The 18,006-nt window shown below is 31.6% G+C and overlaps 1 protein-coding gene across 1 annotated transcript in view; it reads right to left on the bottom strand.

Annotated features, from left to right (window-relative positions):
• The window catches only part of Lrrc9 (leucine rich repeat containing 9), an 86,667-nt gene that overhangs the window by 19,223 nt on the left and 49,438 nt on the right, over positions 1 to 18,006 (bottom strand). The window contains exons 17-24 of the mRNA XM_048793626.1: positions 17,538 to 17,657; positions 15,765 to 15,956; positions 14,447 to 14,572; positions 12,281 to 12,415; positions 10,619 to 10,741; positions 6,600 to 6,730; positions 4,022 to 4,130; positions 3,228 to 3,367 (exon numbers count right to left, since the gene is read on the bottom strand). Coding sequence (XP_048649583.1) covers positions 3,228 to 3,367; positions 4,022 to 4,130; positions 6,600 to 6,730; positions 10,619 to 10,741; positions 12,281 to 12,415; positions 14,447 to 14,572; positions 15,765 to 15,956; positions 17,538 to 17,657 — 1,076 coding nt within the window. The remainder of the gene's footprint in view (positions 1 to 3,227; positions 3,368 to 4,021; positions 4,131 to 6,599; positions 6,731 to 10,618; positions 10,742 to 12,280; positions 12,416 to 14,446; positions 14,573 to 15,764; positions 15,957 to 17,537; positions 17,658 to 18,006) is intronic.

Below are 18,006 nucleotides of genomic sequence, written 5' to 3'. Positions count from 1 at the left end.
CTAAATAAATGAAGAAATATTTCATGTTTGTGCATTAGAAGATAATAATTATTTCAAATTGATTAATAGATTCAATACAGTCTCTATTAAAAGCACAACAGCTCTCCATTCCCATGGAAAATAATCCTAAAATTTATAAGGAAATGCAAAAAACCCATAATATTCCAAACCCAACTTGAAAAAGAAAAAAGTTAGAAGGCTTAAATCCCTGATTTCAAAACTTATTGTAAAACAGCATTCCAAACCAATCTGGTACTGGCACAGAGATAGACACAAAGACCAATAGAATGGAATTGAGTCCAGAAATCCACTTTCACATTTATGATCAACTGACTTTCAGCAAAGGTGACTAGGCAATTCAAGAAGGGAAAGATGTGTTCTAAACAAATGGTGTTGGGACAATCGGATCTCTATATACAAAATGATGGATTTTAGTCCTCATACCTAATCTCACAATATGCACAAACAGTAACTCAAGATAGATCACAGGTCTAAATGAAAAACAAAAACATAAAGCTTTTTGAGGAAAATGTGAAAAAATCTGTGACTTAAGGTTAGGCAAAGAATTATTAGAAATCATCAAAATCACAATCTATAAGAGAAAAAATTAATCATTTTATCAAAATTAAAGTTTCTTCAAAAGACATCACTTAATAAAAAGACAAACTACATATTGAGAAAAATATTTGTAAATAATTTATTTGAAAAAGGGCTTAGTATCCAGAATATTCCAAGAACTAAATAATAAAAAAGCCACATAATCAAAAAATTAGCAAAGGATTTGAACACACATTTCACCAAAGAAAATATATGTCGGGTTTAAATAAATATGTGAAAAATCTGCCCAACTATATTACTCATTAGGGCATTATGAATTAAAACCTCAATGAAATGCAATTGAAATCCAATAGAATGGATGTAATGAAAAAGACAGTCAATAACAAGTGTTAACAAGGATATGGAAAAATTAAAATACATAATGTAATGTAAAATGGTACAACTATTTTGGAAAAGTGGCATTTTCTTAAGCAGTTAAACACTAAATTACTATATAACACAACACCTCTGTTTTTAATTATCTATCCAAAGTGTCTAACCAAGGGGAACATAATGAAAATATAAGTGCACATAAACATTTGTTCACAAATGCTTATTTTTCATAAGGCCAAAAGTGGAAACAATTCAAATGTCTATTAACTGGTGACTGGATAAACATAAGGTAGCATATACATACAACAGAACATCTGAACTCATAATACATGCCACAGAATGGATGAACCTCAAAATCATTATTCTGAGTGTAAGAAATGAGATGCACAAGACCACTTATTATATGGTTCCACTTTATTTTTTATTTAGTTGTAGATGGACACAATATCTTTATTTGTTTATTTTTATGTGGTGCTGGGGATCGAACCCAGGGTCTTACACATGCAAGGCAAGTGCTCTACCACTGAGCTACAGCCCCAGCCCTATATGGTTCCACTTATATGCAATGACTAGAAAACACAACTCCATAGAAAATAGATTAGAGATTGCTGAAGTGAGAAGTATGAAAGGGAATTGACTAAAAATGGACCCCAGAGACCTTTTCAGTGTAAAGGAAATGTTCTAAAACTCTATTTCAGAAATGATTGCATAATTATAAATTTAGTAAAAATCATTGAATTATACATTTAAAATGAATTAACATGGCATATACATGCACTTCAATAAAAATGTTAGAATAATTAAATATGAATAGTTCCAATATAAAGGATGTGTATAAATGTTCATGGTAACTTTAATCATAATAGCCTCAAACTGGAAATATCCCAAAATGCCCATCAATGGTAAATAGATAAACAATTTGTTGTATAATTTTGTGATTCAATTCATATAATGTAATACTACTCATCAATAAAATAAAATGGACTACTGACACTTGCAACAATTCAGATGAATCCCAGAAGCACTGTGTTAAGTGAAAGAAGTCAAGACACAAAAGAGTAATTACTATGTACTTCCAATCTTATGAAATTCTAAAAAAAGGCAAAATAATAGTAGTGGAAAATAGATCAGTGATTGTTGACATGGGTGAGGATGTGGGAGGAGGAGATTGCAGAGAGATAAAAGGGAATTTTCCTGGGGTGGGAACATTTTGTGTCTTGATTGAGATAGTGATTACATGACTGAATATATTAGTTAAAATTCATTAAATGTACACTTAATGAATATTTTATTACATTCAAATTGTACTTCAATAAAAGTGATAAGCACAAGGAATGTTCTTAATTGGGAATACTGTAAATGAAAGTATTCTGACTGATACATGTATTATATATTCTATATATATATACATATATATAATTTTCCTATTCATATATATGAACATATATATTAAATTATATACATAAAGTTGAAGTATCTATTTATGAAGTTCATACACACATATATATACAAGGTGTGTTTATGTATACATATAGGTGTGTGTATATATATATTTATATAAATATAAATAAGATGTGTCCTCATTTTCATGAAGTATCTTTTTATCTTTGCCATTGATATTGGGGCATTAAATGTACAGATAAATAATTTTGAAATAAAAAGAAAGCAAATATATTTAAGAGAAACCTAGGCCCATACTACTTGAATAAAGGATTCCTTTTTGGCATGATAAAAATGTTCTGGAATTAGATAGTGGAGATGGTAAACAAACAATCCTTGTACTGTACACAAAGGGTTAATTATATTTAGTATGTGAATTGTATCTCAATTAAAAAAAAAACTCAAGGTCACTGAATCTACAGTGACCTTGAGTTTTTTTAAAAAAATTTTTTTCTTTATTTACAATCTAAGTATGAAATGGAGCAAGCAGGGATAAAATGTCCAAAGGAATAGTTTCTCATTTGTTTATTGGTACCTGGGATTGAACCCAGGGTTGCTCTACCACTGAGCTATATCATCAACCCTTTTTATTTTTTATTTTGAGACAGGGTCTCATTAAGTTGCTGAGTGATCCTCCTGCCTTAGCCTTCCCTCCAGAGTTGCTGCAATTAGAGGTATGTGCCACCATGCCTGGCTGCAAAGAATAGTTTAAGTATTTTCTTTTTATTTGAGAAGTTCACTTTTGACATATAGCTTTTGAATAAAATAATTAATAAAATAAGTTAAATGTATGTACTGAAACATATTACTTTAAAATTCCCAATAAAAATTATTTGTAATTTAAAAAAGAATTGTACCTATTTATTTTTGAAGTTCCTTGTTGTCCATAACCACTTGAAGGTACTTTCTGGTAAAGTAGTTGTCTATTAGTTAAGTGAGTCTGAGGCTTTAGTCTAGGCATGATTGATTCAATATGATTATAATTGAGGCATAAGACCTATGGGAAGAATATCTTATTAATCCAATATCCTACAAACTATTAAAATTATAAGGAAAAACTTGTAATATGAACATAATTTAATAAAATATTAGTGTTAAAGATAAGTTTTTATAACCCAAATTATTTAGATTTAGTTTTAGATGTGTTTTTAATTATCTTACATGTTGGAAAATTATAACACCACACATAAAATAAGAAAGACTTGAGAAAGCTACACAGCTTTCTCAGTCTGCACTTCTGATTTCTTAAGGTGTGATGTCGATGGAATAACTCCTTAGGCTAGGCCTTATTTGGTGGCTGAGTTGAGGTAACAGGAAAGGAGACAATGAGGCTGCTTGAAGAACCTTAGCATTCTCAACTTCATGTCATACCTTCTCACTATGGAGGCAGCCTTTTATCCCCTCTCCTCCTGCAGAGTAAGATTTACTGCATGCAAGACAATCAATGAATGGAGGTCAAATCAAAATAACTTTGGGAGGTAATACTTTTTCTTGACTAGTAAAAAATAAATAAATAAAAACAAAACAAAAACCTTTGGAATAATTTCTCTGCTTTAGTAAATGGAAATATATTTTAATTAAAAATAAAGACGATTACAATTTGCATTGAAAACCTAAAACAAAAAAGAGAAAAGATTTGTAGGTGACTCACCTTCACATTCGGCAGATAGATTAGTCCACTGAAAGAGGTAAGATTATTGTTCTGTAGGTTCACATTACTCACATTTCTAAATTGGTCAACTGGAATCAAATCTACAGTTCTGAATTTAAACAAAGCAAATATAGTTATTATTTTAATAGGGCAGAGAAAAAAACTTCCTATGTTTTTTGAGTTCCTCCATATATAAACTCCTAAGGGTATTTTTAAAAAGATATCTGACAAATACTATGAAAAATAATTGCCTTAATATAAAATGTAGGAATCAAAATAAACAGCTGAATACATATTTTTGTTGGGCACATGTGTAAGAAAATGATAGAATTTGATTGTTTTAAGAATGCCTATTACCACATAAACATAACACTATTGCAAAAGAAACCTATAAAATAAAAATCTGTAATTCATTTATAAATTCATAAAACCATGGTGAAATTGATAAGGTAAATTTTAAGATTTTGAGGTTGTAAACTTCAGAGAATATATATGTAAATCAGGTTATTTCTGAAATGACAGGAAGTGGATAAGGACAGTAAAGAAAAGGAGAAAGTAGTTATGGCATTGGAAAACAGACACCTAATATATTTAGGTATGATGATGTTTTAGGGAAAGAAAACCTATAGGAAGAGAAAGAGCTTGAGGTGAGACTTTGAGGATTTGACCCGTAGGTGTTAAGCAAATTAGTAGGGCTGACAGTGCAATAGGCACAAAGGCAGAGAAACATGAAAACAGTATCTTATGATTAAGATTTAGAAGCTAGAATATTTCAGAGTTTCTAAAGTATAAAGTGTCATGAGAAGCAAAGGTAAGAATTACAAAAGATAAAAATTATTCTACACTACGCAGAATTTTTAATTCTATTCTGTAGACAATGAAATCCACTGACAATGTTGAAAAAGGAAATGATATGATAAGACTTGCATCTTAGAAGGCAATATGGGTAACAAAATGGGTTTTCAGGGAAGGTTTATGTAAGTCAAACAAAAAGATCACCAAAGGAGTTTCTAAAACAGTTTACTGCAAATGGCAGTGACTATGGAAAGACAAAGGAATTTTGAGACAAAATTCAAACATGAATCTATTGACAAAGATGGTGATGAATTAAAAATGGAAAACAAAATTTTTCTTTCTTTCTTTTTTTGGCTTGGGTAGATGCTGCCTTTTAGATACTATCTACAGAGCAATTGTATGCTCAGGTGAGAATAAGTTTGGGCTAAATATGGTAAATTTGGGAATCATCACCAAAAATTAAATCTTGTTTGCTCAGGAAGAGTACAGAATAAGAAAAAGATGAGAGCAAAGGAGAGGGGATTATAAAAGAGAAGTAAGATAGAATAGAAGGGGGACTAAGGATGAAATTCAGAGATCATCAGAAAGTGAAGAACTCATAAAGAAATCTGAGAATTTTATAGTAAAACCAAGAATGTGAAACTATGGTTTAGAAAGGGAGATAAGAATGCTGGGCATGATGGTGCATGCCTATAATCCCAGTGGCTTCTGTAGTTTTCATTATATAGATCTTTCACATCTTTCGTTGATTCAGATTAGAAGTCTGAGGCCAGCCTCAGCAATTTATTGAGACCATAAGCAACTTAGCAAGACCCTATGTGAAATTTTAAAAATAAATTAAAAAAGGGTGGGGATGTGACTCAGTAGTTAAGAACTCCTGGGTTCAACCCCCAGTTTAACTCCCACCACCCCCCCCCAAAAAGGGGATATACGAAGTGAAAGAGGAATCAGCATTCTTGGCCCCTCAGAGGGGTCAAGTTTGATAAGAACTGAAAACAGTTTATCATAGGAATGGTATATGGTTGGGAACTTGCTTAGCATTGATGATTCAATCCCTAGCACCACAAAAACAAAAAAATGTGCCAGTGGAAGTACTGCTGCATTGGAATAGAGGGATAAGATATGAGTTGCATAACCTGTTCCTAGCATTGGTCTGGTTGCCAATCTGACATCACTGTTTATTAGTTTGTATAATTTGGGCAGGTCTCCTCCCTTGTTGGGTCGTTTCCCCTTCCCCCCCCCGTGTCTTTCACCATGGGTTTCACTTAATCATGGTTTCCACATTGAGCTCTACACTCTGGCAACTGCAGGCTGTAGAGTTATTAGTGAAGACCTGGGAATCCATGTTATCAGACAAGTCTGGAGCCTGAAAAAAGAATTCTACTTTCATGTCTATTATATGTCTTTGGTGATGCTGTTGTGATTAATAAGTTGCAATTTAAAGTGTTGTAGAATTTAAAAAATTTTGATCTTCAAGATTTTCTTAACTAAAACATTTAAGTTTTTGCTAAAAAAATAAAAGAGAGAGACTAATATATTTGGTTGAAAAGCAAAAGCACAATATCCAAGAAAGAAATTGATATTTGAAAACATAGTCTTATATAATAAAAAATTATTAATTCATTTCAAAGAATGGTAAAGTTAGCATGAATTTTGGAATAGGGTTGTTGATTTATTGGTTATGGTTAGATAAGATGTATAAATGTATGAGCTTCAGAAAAATCATCATAATAATTATATATTTAATTACAATATCAAAAGGTATCTAATAAAGTGATTATACCTTATGGATGATGAAGTCCAATTTAATTCCTGCATTTGGGAAAAGTTTGAATGTCCTTGTCGTTCTGTAATCATATCAGAGGTAAGTCTTCCACCAAACAAATCTTTTGCACTCTCAGTCTCTGGTGGTTCCTATATATGATACCAGTTTCAGGTAAAAATGGAGTGGACTGTATTCTTTCCACTAAGTACAGGTTAACCCCTGCTCATTATATATTTTAAAAACATGAAAATACTAAATGGTGCAGAGAAGGTAGACTAGCTAGGGACCTTGGGACCTGAAGAATGATAATCTGGATTTTCTTTTTGCCTCATTTATGTCATTCAGGTGCTGGAGAAAATATAAATGCCAAAATGTCAACAATAGAAAAAAAAAACCCAGTCTGTCTTCTCTAGGATATTGAAAGCCTCAGAAGACAGAAAACTTTTAAATAATAATATGTCTACTCCAGGTGAACACCACAAAATATACTGTAGTCTTAACTTTATCCCCACCAGTAAAAGCAGAATGGGCTGCTCAGACTTGCCCAGTTGTAACAAAGCACTCCTCTGTCATTCCCCTGTGACTTGTCAGCTTGGACTTTTATCAGCTCCTAACAGTAATACACCCCCCCCCTTCCCCCCAAAAAAAGTATTTCTTCAGACCACATGGGGAGCCTGGATTCCCACTTCTACTTGGTAATAATGAGGTGTCTGTGGAGAATTAATGAGGTATTCCTACCTCTGTCAGCTAGGATGAATGAGTGGAGGCCTATGGGGAATAGTAACAAGGAGTCTCTCTCTTCCTCTCCTAGCCAGAGAGAATCAATGGAAGCCTGGTGGGAAATATAAACTCCTACTGCAGTCTAGCAGTTAATTAAGATGTTCATGTCAGGTTGTTAACAGAAGCCAAGTGGGGGGAACTTGGATTTCTGTCTCTTAGTGAAAACAACAAAGTAGTAGCCCAACTTCTCACTGGTATAGTATTATCAAGTGAGGTTTGCTAAAATAGAAGATTTGAGAAGAAAATTTGGACATAATACCAGTACATCCAAAATAAAATAGAAAAAGCTCTTACCATGTGCCAAACTAATGGAATCTAAACTCAAGCATGAAAACACAATCAACAAACAACAACTTTGAAATAACACATATTTGTAATTATTTGACAGATTTCAAGCAGGCATCACAAAAATATTTCAACAAGCAATTATGAATGTATTTAAAACAAATGAAAAAATGAATCTATCAGCAAAGAAGTAGAAAATATGAAGAAGGTTGAAATAGAAATTTTAGAACTGAAAAAATACAATAGACATATAAATGCAATGGAAATAAATGCTCAATAAAAGAATGAAGAGGAAAGAATCAGTGAAGTTGAAGATAATAAAAATAGAAAAACAGACAAAAACAAAAAAAATAAAACACTCTTCTTACCATGGGATTCATATAAGGAGGGAAGAAACAGATGAGGTTGAGAAGATATTTGAAGAAATAATAGCAGGAAATCCTCCAAATCTAGCAAAAGACATAAACCTACAGATTTAAAAAGCTGAGTGAATCCAAGAAGAGAAAAAATTCCCCAAATTCATGCAATGACACATAGACACAATCAAAATCAATCAAATTTCTTAAAACTAATAAAGGAAAAATTATAAAAGCAGTCAGGGAAGAGTAAAATTTTACCTAGGAGGACGAAACAATTTGAATGACAAAATATTTGTCATCAGCAACCAATAAACAGAGGATGTGGCAAAATAAAATAATTGTCAACCCAGAATCCTATATATCAAGAGAAAATGTCATTCAGAAATGAAAAGGGGAATTAAGACATTTTTCAGATGAAAGAAAACTAAGCAAAGTATCATCATCAGAGATACCATAAAAGACGACTAATGGAAATTCTTAACCAACAAAAGGAATTTTGGAATACCAGGAAAGAAGCAAGTACAATAGACTTTCCAAATTATCTTTGTTTGGTTAAAGCATAAAGGGATATCTGATGTGGTTCTCAGTATATACAGAGAATATATTTAAGATAATTATTAACAGTGGAGGAGAAATAATGGAAATTAGATTTATACTCTTAATTAAAACGGGTAAAAATTTCAACAATAGAGCTCATTAAGTTATGTATATGTTATATAGTACTTGGAACAATCACTAAAATGTCTATATGAACAGACATAAAAAACCCATTACAGATAAATAAAAAATTTGACATATGTTCAATCAGCTCATAAAAAAACAGAAGAAAACAGAAAAAAAGATATAAAAAAACCAGAAAATAAAAACAAAATTGCAAACTTTATCACTAGCATGTCAATAACTACATTAAATGTAAATGGCCTATATTCATCAATCCAAGATATAAATTGGTAGTAATAAAAGAAAAAGACCCAACTATCTGCTGTAAACAGAAAATCACTTCAAATATAATGAAACACACAGGTTTAAAGCCTTCCAACAAAATAAAACCTGGGACTAGATGGATTCTCAGCTAAGTTCTCCTACACCTTTAAGAAAAACTAATGCAAATCTTCCTCAAATTATTTATGAGGTATAAGGGGAAGGAACACTCTCAAATTCATTTTGTGAAGCATGATCCTGATACCAAAACCAGACAAAGACACATAAAGGAAAGAAAATTATAGGATAATATCTCTGATGAACATAGATGAAATTTCATAACATATATGTATGTGCTGAATATATTCTCTCCCTACTCATAAATCTAATGCATTTCTATTATTTCTCATTTAATGTCTAAGTTCTTCAGTCTAGTCTTCATGTAAAATTATTAATTTATAAATTTATATCATACCCCATTCTGTAAAGAACTTGTGGCAGTTTATAGGAAACACATATAATAAAATAGTAAAATGCAAATCACAAATAATGAAGACATAGACTAAGAAAAATATAAGTTAAAATAGATAAAAACCAGGGTTAGGGACAGAGAGACCATAAGATCCTACTGAGTTATAAAATTTGGGCCTGAGCTTTTTAGTTGTCAAAGTGAGGAAAAAAAATAGTTGAACACTACTCATTATGGGTGAGAGAATAAAACTTTTCCTTAGAGGCAAAAAGGCTTTTTCTATAATTATCTCTAAAAGTATTTTCTCATGTGGTCCTTTGAATGAGGTCACAGAGAGATAGGAAGAAATGATTCTCAACATCTTTTACAGCAAATGCAGAATAGTTTCATAAGACTGTTTTACTAAGCAGTTCTCAATGAAAGCTAACAACTAAGTAAAACCCAGTACACGAGATTCTAGAGAATATGTATTTATTGAAGTGAAACTGTTTTAGATTCTCTCAGGAGGACCCTTTAAGAATAAGGAAAGGGATTAGTAATTTTTTTTCAGAGCACCTGAGTACCAAATAATCATGAACTACCTTCTCAATTTCCTAAAAATTGTGTAAGTTTTATTGACTAATGGGAGTTAGGCAACATTACCCAAGGAAACCTTTTATTCTTCACACATTTGTCATGTTTTTACCCTGTCCCATGGAAATCATGAGCCTCATATGAACTTGCTTTTTATAGAATCCAAGTTTCCAAATGTTGCTTTTATATTCAGCCATGAATTCTCTGTGTTTTTTTTTAAAATTTTTACCATTTACTAGTGATATAGTCATACTACACTTGTTGGTTTTCCTTAATTACTAATAATCATATTTTTCCAAGAAATACAAAGCTGGTTTTAGGTCTAAAAAGATAGCAAGGCTCCAGGGCATATTTTTTCCTATCCCGTTCCACAAAATTATGCTCTTTACTTTTTAGACATTGATCTCAGTGGGTACAAATGTAAGCATCATATTCCTCCATTTCCATCTCAATTTAGACACTTAAAAATTGCCCAGATGAGGAAAACTTAAAATCCAGATCTAAAATGAGTTTTGGAGACTGAGATCTTAATAAACATAGTAAGTTTTGGTATGCTAGTGATAAGTCAGTGTTCTAAATAAATGATTATGGCCTATGAGTATACGAATTTGCTGCTTGAACCAAATGCTACGAGTCATCAAACAACTTACAATTGAGATTCCATCCAAAGCTTTTAATTCTGGAAGATGAAATATTACAAATAATCGGTAGTTTTCTTGATTCCATACAATAATGTTTCCGTACACGTCTAGAATGACCAAGTTGCATAAACCCTAGGTAACAGAAGATATACATCATAACCCAGAAAGTTTTTTTCCACTATGAGATTAAACACCCTTGAATCATTTATAATTTTATAGAATTTGAGTGTTTTTAGGTATAACTTTAAATGCAAGGGTTACCTTTCCAGACCACTAAGGTATATTTTTATGCCACATTTCAGTTTGATATATGTTATCTGATCAGAAATCTTTTAAGGACACTAGACTTTCAGTGTTTTCTTTCAATGGTAAAGGCTTAGAGGGGAACTTTGATATCTTTTAAGACAATATATTTTGTTTATGGAATAATGGCCTATCAAATGGTATGTATGTGTATATACGGATATAAAAGGAATGAAAAGACACTGTCATTTGAAAAGAGATAAAAATGAGAGGGCGACAGAACACATCTTAAGGGAAAATGTGCTTTCTTACTCTATGATACATTTAGTTGTGCAATGAAGGAAAGACCCTGAGTAGGAGAGGATAGAAGTTAAAACAATAGGAAGTAAAATTTTTCTGCATCAAAATGTAAAATGGCTTATTTGGTGGCTGATGTTAATTAGGTTGGTTGGGTGACTTTAGAAGTTATTTTGTGGGAATAGGATGGGAAGAACACTGATGTAAGGAAAAACAGGAAATGGACACAAAATTTTAGTATAAGATAAAGTCCTATAACATGGTATCAGCAAAAGGATAGGCCAGTGTAAGACTCTCAGTGGTAGAAAGTGGCCACTGAACTTAACATGAAGTTGTTACATTANAGGACTCTGGTGAGTTCTAGTGACCTAATGTAACAAGATATTGTTAGTGCTCTATGGCCTTTCCCTTACCTGGGCTGAATTCTGACTAGTTCTTCTATCCCCTTGCCAAGATTCATGATTCTTATCACCAAAATTTTGGCTTGATCCCTGTCTCTAATCCTTTAAAGTCTGCTGGCTGTTTGTGACATATTATCAGAATCTATCCTTTACTTTGCAACATACCTTTGTCCTAAATCTCTAATTCTACAGTAACAATAGTCAAAATCTATCACAACAGTGACATCTATCTACAACTTGACCTTTTTTATGTTTTGGAATGTGGTAAATTTATTACTTTTTCTAATAATAACATTGCCTTTTTATTTTTCCAACTTTATAAAGTATAAATATAAATATAAAGTTGTATATGTTTAATGTGTACAACTTCATTTGATATATATACACTGTGATTAAACACTGCATGATCTCAATTATATGTGAAATCTAAAATAGTCAAACTCATGAATGCAGAGAATAGAATGGTAGTTACCAGGGATTTGGGGCAAAGGGTTTCAGTCATGCAAGATTAAATCTAATGTACAATATTGTGACTAAAGTTAAAGATATTGTATAATATACTTGAAATTTGCTAAGAAGGTGCATCTTAAGTATTCCTTCCCTATTTTAATTCATCTCTTTCAATTTTTCCCCTTACCTATCTGTGCCCTCTTTATGATAGACCAAGACTGACTGACAACATCAATTTAAATTAAGCTTTTATATTAAGTTTCATAGAATTAGCCTATACCTTCAAGTGCCAGTTTCCATTCAGATGTAAATGTGGTCCAAATTTTGAAATCTGTGTCAGAATTTTGGCAGAAGGCCAGATACTAAGTATCCGTGGTCTCTCCTCTTTGGTACTAGAATGCCGTAAGATAGATAGCTAATAAAATTAAAAAAAAACATGATGAATAAAAGAAATAGCATACAGAGTTTCATTTATATATATTTAAAAAGTATTATTTCCTAGGAAAAGTAAATGGCACAATACATAATTTTTTAACAGGACAATTTGTTGCCTTAACATATTTTCAATATCTAGATGTATTTTTAAGTATTCATTTTTTCATTTTAGCAAATATTGAACTATTAGAAGATAATATTTATAAAACCTTGAAGAGAATTACTATAACACAAACACCAATATAATCCAATCTTTAAAGCAGCTTGAGAGAATATTACTAATACCTTATAAGGTCCCTGTCATGAATATATTTGAACTTTATGAAAAAATAAATAATGTACTTTTTCTATGACTTGCTTTGTTTGCTTAACATCCTATTTGTGAAATTTTATCTGTGCTTCTCTATGTAGATGTAGTTCATTCATATGTCCCTGCTGTACAGTATTCCTGTATTCCCATAATGAGTCTCCTGCCAATGAACACTCAGGTTGATTCCGCGTCTTTGCCTTTTTGAACACTGTTATCATAAACATACTTGTAAATGTTTCTTGAAACATACATGTAAGAGCTCTTTAGAGTATATGTCAGTAAGTAAAACTGCTGGACTTTAGGGGGTGGTGTGAGTGTGTGTGTGTGTGTAATAGCACCAAATTGTACCAATTATAACTGTTACTTTATATTCTTCCTGAAAGTTGTTATTGTCAGCTTTAATAAATAGTAGGTCATTGTAGTTTTAATGTTCATTTTCTTGAACACTAATGTGGTGAAGCATCTTTTCCTAATTGGCTGTTCTGATTTCCTCTTTAGTGAAATGTCTGTTCAAATTTTTTCCTCATTTTTCTGTTCAGTTGGTTGTCTTTTCCCTTACACATTCTAGATATATAAAGAATATCTTTTGACATGCATGTTGCAAATTTCTTTCCCTAGTATGTAGGTTGTCTTTTTTACTTTCTTTATGGTATCTTATGCAAAAGACATATTAATGTTGATATAGGCAAAACCAATCTTTTATGGTTTATGCTCTTTGTTTCTTTCCTAAAAAATTCTTCCTTAGTTCAAGGTCATAATAAATCTGATCTTTTCTTCTAAAACATGGTTGGTTTTGCTTTTTGCACTGAAGTCTTTAATGTACTTGTGTCAATGCCTTTTACCAAATAGCCTCTTATATGCAAAAGGTAGCTGTTATTTATCAAGTTTCCATAGCTGTATGGATCTCGGTTAGACCTTTATTCTGTTCTGTTGGTCTATTTGTCTAACTGCACCAATATAGCATTGTCTTAAAATTTTTAATAAACTTTGATTTCTGGTAGAGCTAATTCTCAAGTCTTTAGGAGTGTTGATAGAGTGTTTTTTTAATCACCAAAATATTTCTTCCCTTCATCTTGAAGAGATCCAAAGTTAAACTTTACATTATTTAAGGAATTAATATTCATGTACCCCACAGAAATTAAATAGCTAGATATAGTGGTGATATTTAGGAGGTTGAAGCTATTTTGGCTAAAGTATAGCATTTTTTTAACCATAAAAGAATCACTGTTTTTATTTTTGATAAATCTGTTTCTAGTATGTCTTTTTTTAAGTATAGCATTTTTTAATCTGGATAATATAGCTATATTTTTCTCTCTCCTCATCTCTGGGCTCATCTGTCAAAACTAAGCAGATAATTCACTAAACGCTTTCTCAAGGCCTCTAAGCTTACCTCATTCTCACAAAGTTCCTTATATAGGCTTTAGAACAGACTCTGCTAAGTTGAGGTAACTAGGGGAAAAAAATGTAACCCTAAAGGTATCTGTGGGATTGTATACAGGGCTATATCAAAAGAGTCCATATAACCAGATGGTATTCAAATGAGGTTCATATGAACAGAAAGCAACCAAGTGGTATAATTGCTACGTATTATTTTTTATTAATATGGTAAGAGGGAATATAAAATCTTAACAACTAAAAGTGAGTACAGGAAATATATATATGTTCCAATAGTACAAGAAATATTAAACAGTAAAATCTAACCTGAGTAATCTTTGTTCCAGTAATAAATTTCATAGCTGCTGTTGTTTCTTCTTCAGAAATGAGATGTCCATCTAAATGTGTAAGAGTCTTTAATCTGCCAATGACACTCAGCCTCAATGTGGCTGGCTTGGGAAAAATTACAAAAAGTTAATTTTCACAAAATATTACATATATTATAGTATAGAAAGGAACATTTTTTCATTTCTTTCCTTATAATTAAAAATTATCCATTTCCTTGTTCCTTACATGTATCTAAAAACAAAGGCTTCATTTAATTCTTTAAATAATAATTGAAATTAAATTATATTGAAGAGTTAATCTGTTTCATTTTCACATGGATGATTCCATTCTTATGAAGGGGAGAAGTCCTATGAACTGTTGAAAATTGGCTGTGGTGAAAAGAGTTAAAAGAACAACTGCAATGACTCCTGTTTTTCTAGATGAGCAATAAGCTAGTAAGCTCCATGTGTGATTCAATATGGACAGTTAGCCCCGGACATCCAATTTGGCAGCAGGGAGAGAGTTGTATTGTGATCATCCAGAAGGTCTGCTTTGGCAAAAGAAAAAGATTAAATTTTGCAAGTTTAAAAGAAGAAATATAATAATATAAATTCAGAAATATGGCCAACTTAATAAACTGATCACTCTTTAGTCCCCCATAAAAAGTTGAACATAACACATTTCAGAGGTGGAGAAAGAAAGATTCTTGAAATTATAAACTTGGACATTATTTAAAATATTTGGAAATACCCTTAAATCTAATCATTGAATATTGAAATCACATATTTCATGATGATAAAAATACTGTTCAATCATATTTCATCTCACAATAGAACTTAAGACTTCATAATGCAATTTTATAAGGGGAGGTGATTTCTGGACTTAAAATAGAGAACAATACAAAATTCTAAGTATAATTGTAAAACATGTTTCTCAAACACAGATTAGAATATATTACACATCAAACTATGTTTCTTCCTTAATAGTATACTTCCCTCACTGTATCATATTATTTTTGGTTCCCGTGCCTCATTACAGTAGGGTTCTGGCACACAGCTTTATAAATTCTCTGGAGGCGTGCAGAAGCCAGTGACATCAATCATTCTTAAAGCAATAATGCTTTCAAACTGTTAGAGGTTACAAAAAAAAAAAAACTTAACATGAAAGTATAGCCTTTTCTTATGGTAACATCTGATACATTTGATTACTACACTAAATTCAATTTATAAGGATTTTAAGTCCAGAAAAACAAAGATAGTTGTCCCATTTCTGGATACTATGAAGTGTTTGCTTTTTCAAAAACATGTCTGTTGCATACCTTTTGCCATGGATTATGTTGAATATTAAGAGTGAGAAGGCTTGTGGTGTGTTTACATAATACATTTATTTCATCCCCAGATTTCTTTAGTTGATTCCAGCTCAAGTCCAAGTGCTTTAGTTTCATCAGACCTCTAAATCCCTCAAGAGTTATCACATGGTTGTGGCTTGCATCCAAATATTCAAGGTTATACTGTAGCACAGACAAACAAAAGTGATGGTCAGAATCATGGCTTGTGTTTACACAGCTCTTTTCTCTGGTTCTTTAAATGCCTTGCATGCTTTCTTATAATCCTCATAGAAAACAGACACAGTAGATAAGCTACAATAATGGAATCAATATGTTTATTCTCCTAAAGAGCTATGGGTATTTCATTTGATGGTAATTCTCTCTTAATTCACACTTAACTCTTATAACATAGATCAGACATATTTGCTTTCATGGGAGAGAAAGCAAAATGAAATAGAAAAGATGATTTGTCCTCAGCAAATAAAATATACTTCTAATTAGGCAGCTTCTGGTTTATACTGTTGAACACAACCTGGTTTTAAAAGGTTCACCCTCAGGGGTAGAAATTAAACCTATGAATTTGACTCTATAATTTTCTTTTTTTCAACTTTAAATAAGAATTATTAATAGGAATAGTCAATATTTATTTATTTATTTATATGGGTATCAGGGATTGAACTCAGGGGCACTCGACCACTGAGCCACATCCCCAGCCCTATTTTGTATTTTATTTAGAGAAAGGGTCTCACTGGGTTGCTTAGTGCCTCACTTTTGCTGAGGCTAGCTGTGAACTCTTTGATCCTCCTGCGAAGCTTCCCAAGCCACTGGATTACAGGTGTGTGCTATTGCACATGGCTGATAAGAATTTCTAAATTATAAAAATTACACACATTCATGCCCATGACACAGACATTATTGTATTTTCTATGATATACCAGAAGGCAAATGCAAATCAGATAAGATCTGTGCATATGACATTCAGGTAGAAAAGATAGAGGAAGAGAAATAGCAACCTGAATAATGAAGATTTAAAGGAATGACAGCATTAGATGTGCAGTAGTAAACTGGAAAGTGAAAAAGACAGGACTCAAAAGAAGGAGAAGAGTGAGAAAATAAGAGCAGAAGGAAATGGAATGATACACAAGAACATTCAGAATTTATTTTGATATATTGATACATTTAATTAAAGTAGCTAGATATCAGATAAGACCATAGGTATATTTTTGGTGTGCAAATAAAATCTAAATTTAAGATCTATTTTAGAGAAAGCACCAGAATGTAGTGAATGTGTGCTTTATCCCTAATTTAGGTCATATAATCTTGCATATGGTATGTATGAAGTCATAGTTATAAAGATAATTTACCCTTTAATTGTTTAATTTTACTTAAATGTTTTCAAAAGGAAAAAAAACTTTCTTTTCAAAGGAGTGGTTATTTAAAAAATTATTTCAATTTATCATTTATCTTTTTATTTTTTGCTGTACCAATGGTTTTTAAAAAATATTATATTGACAGATTAAGTGTGACTCTATTCAAGGTGTATAGTGTAATGATTGGGTATATTATACACTGTATGATGGTTACTGTAATACAATTAATTAACATAATCATTACCACCCATGCTTGTTCATCTTTTAAATGAACGTTTCTACCTTAGACCAATATCTTATCATATCCCCCCTCCCCACAGGTCCTGGTAGCCACCATTGAACCCTGTGCTTCTATGAGTTTGACTTTTTTAGATACCAAAAGGAAAGTTCTTACCAAGTGGTATACATCATCTAAACAAGTAAATTCATTAAAACTAATATTCAGTTTTCGAAGTCCTGTTAATTTGGAGAGATCTCTCAATTTACTCAAGCTGTTTCCATGTAGATTCAGACTCTGAAATACAATAAAAATTAAAAAATAAAAGAGATTACATTCTATATCATACTGTGAATATCTAAACTGTTTAGACAATTACTTGAACCAATATAACACAAAATAAGAAACTGCTTATTTTAAATTACATTAGGAGAATGTCAATAAGAAAAACTAATCTATGATGTTAAAATGTTAAAAAGCATCTTTGGACCTGATTATTGATTGATATGATTTACCACCGGGTCTAAATTTATCAATAATTGATATGACATTCTTTTTAGGAAATAGTTAAATATATGTGTTAAGATATTTATTAGTGATGATTTATTTCTCAGGCTGGAAAGTGAACAATGGGGTTCTCAAGATT

The sequence above is a fragment of the Marmota marmota genome, unplaced genomic scaffold (genome assembly GCF_001458135.2).
Source record: "Marmota marmota marmota unplaced genomic scaffold, marMar, whole genome shotgun sequence".
NCBI classification, from domain to species: domain Eukaryota; kingdom Metazoa; phylum Chordata; class Mammalia; order Rodentia; family Sciuridae; genus Marmota; species Marmota marmota.
The sequence above is the reverse complement of the archived record's forward strand: the minus strand, read 5'-3'. Positions and strand labels throughout refer to the sequence as shown.